Raw genomic sequence first — 2,500 nt, 5'->3', positions numbered from 1 at the left:
CTTGAGCCACAGCGCCACTTCCGGTTTTCTGGTGGTTAATTGGAGATAAGAATCTCACAGGCTTTCCTGCCATGGCTGACTTTGAACCATGATTCTCAGATCTCAGCTTCCTGAGTAGCTAGGATTACAGGCATGAGCCACCTGGTTTCCTGTGTTTCAGGGAATAAACTCAACTATTGAAAGAGAGGGAGAAATTGGATCTCACACTTTGAGATTGCTCTCCTTCCTTTCTTCCTTCCTTCCTTCCTTCCTTCCTTCCTTCCTTCCTTCCTTCCTTCCTTCCTTCCTTCCCTCCTTCCTTCCCTCCCTCCCTCCCTCTCTCCCTTCTTTCTTTCTTTCTTTCTTTCTTTCTTTCTTTCTTTCTCTCTCTCTCTCTGTCTTTTCTTTTTTTAAAAAAATTTTTGGCCTTTTTGTTCATCAGTCATGTGAGGAAGAAACCAAGCTAACTCTGCAGAGATATTAGGTTCATAAAAGATTGGACATTTGGCAGGTAGCGTTAGATTCTTCCTCCACATATGCTGTGAGTTATATCTTTGTGCAATTTCTTTATTGAGACTCTGTGTGAACTTGTTCAGGCCTCAATGAGTTAGCTAATAAATAACAGAAATGTATTTCTCATTGTTCTGGACGCTGGGACATCCAAGATCAAAGTGCTTTCAGAGTCTGTGTGTAGTGAGGGCCCAAATTTAGCCCTAGATATACTAAGTCTTTATATGATGGAAAAGGTAGCAAAGTCTTTCCTGGGCTTTTTTCTTCAGGGCACTAATCCCATTGATGAGGATGAATTCACCCTTGTGACCTAATCACTGCTTAAAGGCCCAATACTATCTAGTACAATCTAATGCTATCTAACACTGTGTAATAATGACACTGATTCTATCTAGTACTGTCTAATACTATATAGTACTAACACTATCTAATAATCTCTAGTACTATCTAATACTATCACATTGGTGATGAGGCTGCCACAGACATTTGTGGGCAAACAAATGTTTAGAGCATAGCAAATATGAATTCCTTAGTCCTTCCTTCCCCTCCCCTCCCCCCCTGCTCTTCCTTCTCCTTCTTCTTGCTAATTTTAACTGTTGAGTTATCTTGACTTTTTTTTACCTCTACCTACCAACCATTAATACCTACTTTGGGGGATAAACATGACATCCTCAAAGAAGTCTTATATGACCTCCTTATTGTCATAGTTCCAGGTTGGCTTGTTTCTAGAACTCACCGTGTTGATGAACTAAAGTAATCTTGTATGAGATTATCTTCTCGGTGGACTGTGAGCCTCTGGAAGGCAGCTTTGGTCTAAGATCTCTTGGTTGGTTATGCTGGACGTGTGATAATGACTTGTTGAAACTATAAGGTTAATGATGAAATCTGCTGTTCTATACAGTGGCCATGTCTGATCAGTGCTCTGATTATGCTCACAAGATTCACCTGGTCTTGTGAGAATGTTGAAGAGTTCTGTGTTACAGTTGTTGAGGATACAATAGGACATCCCTGGCTTGTGCCTTGCTTACCCAGTGTTGTCTTTCTGCAGGTCAGAGGAAAGTGTTTGATCTTCCTTCTGGGAGCTGCCTGTTTCGAAGTGATGTCTATGACAATGGATCCTCATTTGTCTATGATAACTGTACCACATGTACATGCAGGGTAAGTTGCTGGGGGTGTGGCCTATGGTGAGAGGGGTTAGGGCTATGATGGAGTTAAGGTTATAGAACTGCTATGATGGTGTTTTATTTAGGGGGTGGGGAATATTCGTGAGCCATTTGACAAGTAAAGTCATATTCAAAGTCACACAGAGGACACATATTATGAGTCACTGCCATCTTCTGGGACCAACAAGTTAGGGCTTGATGATGAGGTCCAATCTCATAGGGACTGCATGCAGATCCTCTAACGTCAAACAAGGACCCAGGGCTGTGTGCTCTGTGACTAATTATGTAAGATGAATTCTGTACCACACCTGGTGGTAGAAATAGCTTTAATTGCACTTATGAGCAGAAAAAGTTATAGATTTATTGCTCATCACAAAGATAAACCTGGCTATTAGAGAAGGCAGTATTTATGTCCTTTGTATCGAGCAAGTGTGACCAAAATTGAACCATTGCTTACTTTTCTCAGAAAAGCAGCCGAAAGTTTAATTCTTGATGAGGGAAGGATCTAACTGCTGCAGAAGTTGAATAGAGCTTACACCACACATTCCGTTGAGTGTACTTATGCAGTGGATTATATTTAAAACCTAAAAGATGGGCATTCATTTCAGAGAGCTTTGGGAATCTCTCATTAGTGAGTTAACCCAGACATTTGTGTGACATGAATATCAAATAATTTATCTTGGTGGTGGTGAAGATGGTTGTTTCTCATAGCTTAGGCGAGGGAGAGAAACTATGGGCAGTGACAGTAGGAGCTTGGCTTTGTTGAGGAGCACACTCCACCTCAGAGTGTGGTCAGGGACCCAGTGCTCCCCAGCTCTGATTGCTAAGAAATTCCCAGTCCTAAGAAT

The 2,500-nt window shown here is 41.5% G+C and overlaps 1 protein-coding gene across 1 annotated transcript in view; it reads left to right on the top strand.

The window, feature by feature from the left end:
* The window catches only part of Bmper (BMP binding endothelial regulator), a 223,551-nt gene that overhangs the window by 124,290 nt on the left and 96,761 nt on the right, over nucleotides 1-2,500 (top strand). The window contains exon 8 of the mRNA XM_070014280.1: nucleotides 1,538-1,647. Within this exon, the coding sequence (XP_069870381.1) occupies nucleotides 1,538-1,647 (110 nt within the window). The remainder of the gene's footprint in view (nucleotides 1-1,537; nucleotides 1,648-2,500) is intronic.

Source organism: Dipodomys merriami, unplaced genomic scaffold (assembly GCF_024711535.1).
Source record: "Dipodomys merriami isolate MVZ:Mamm:240054 unplaced genomic scaffold, mDipMer1.0.p SCAF_94, whole genome shotgun sequence".
In the NCBI taxonomy this organism is placed as follows: domain Eukaryota; kingdom Metazoa; phylum Chordata; class Mammalia; order Rodentia; family Heteromyidae; genus Dipodomys; species Dipodomys merriami.
Note: the sequence above shows the minus strand (reverse complement) of the source record. Positions and strands in the feature narration are given on the sequence as shown.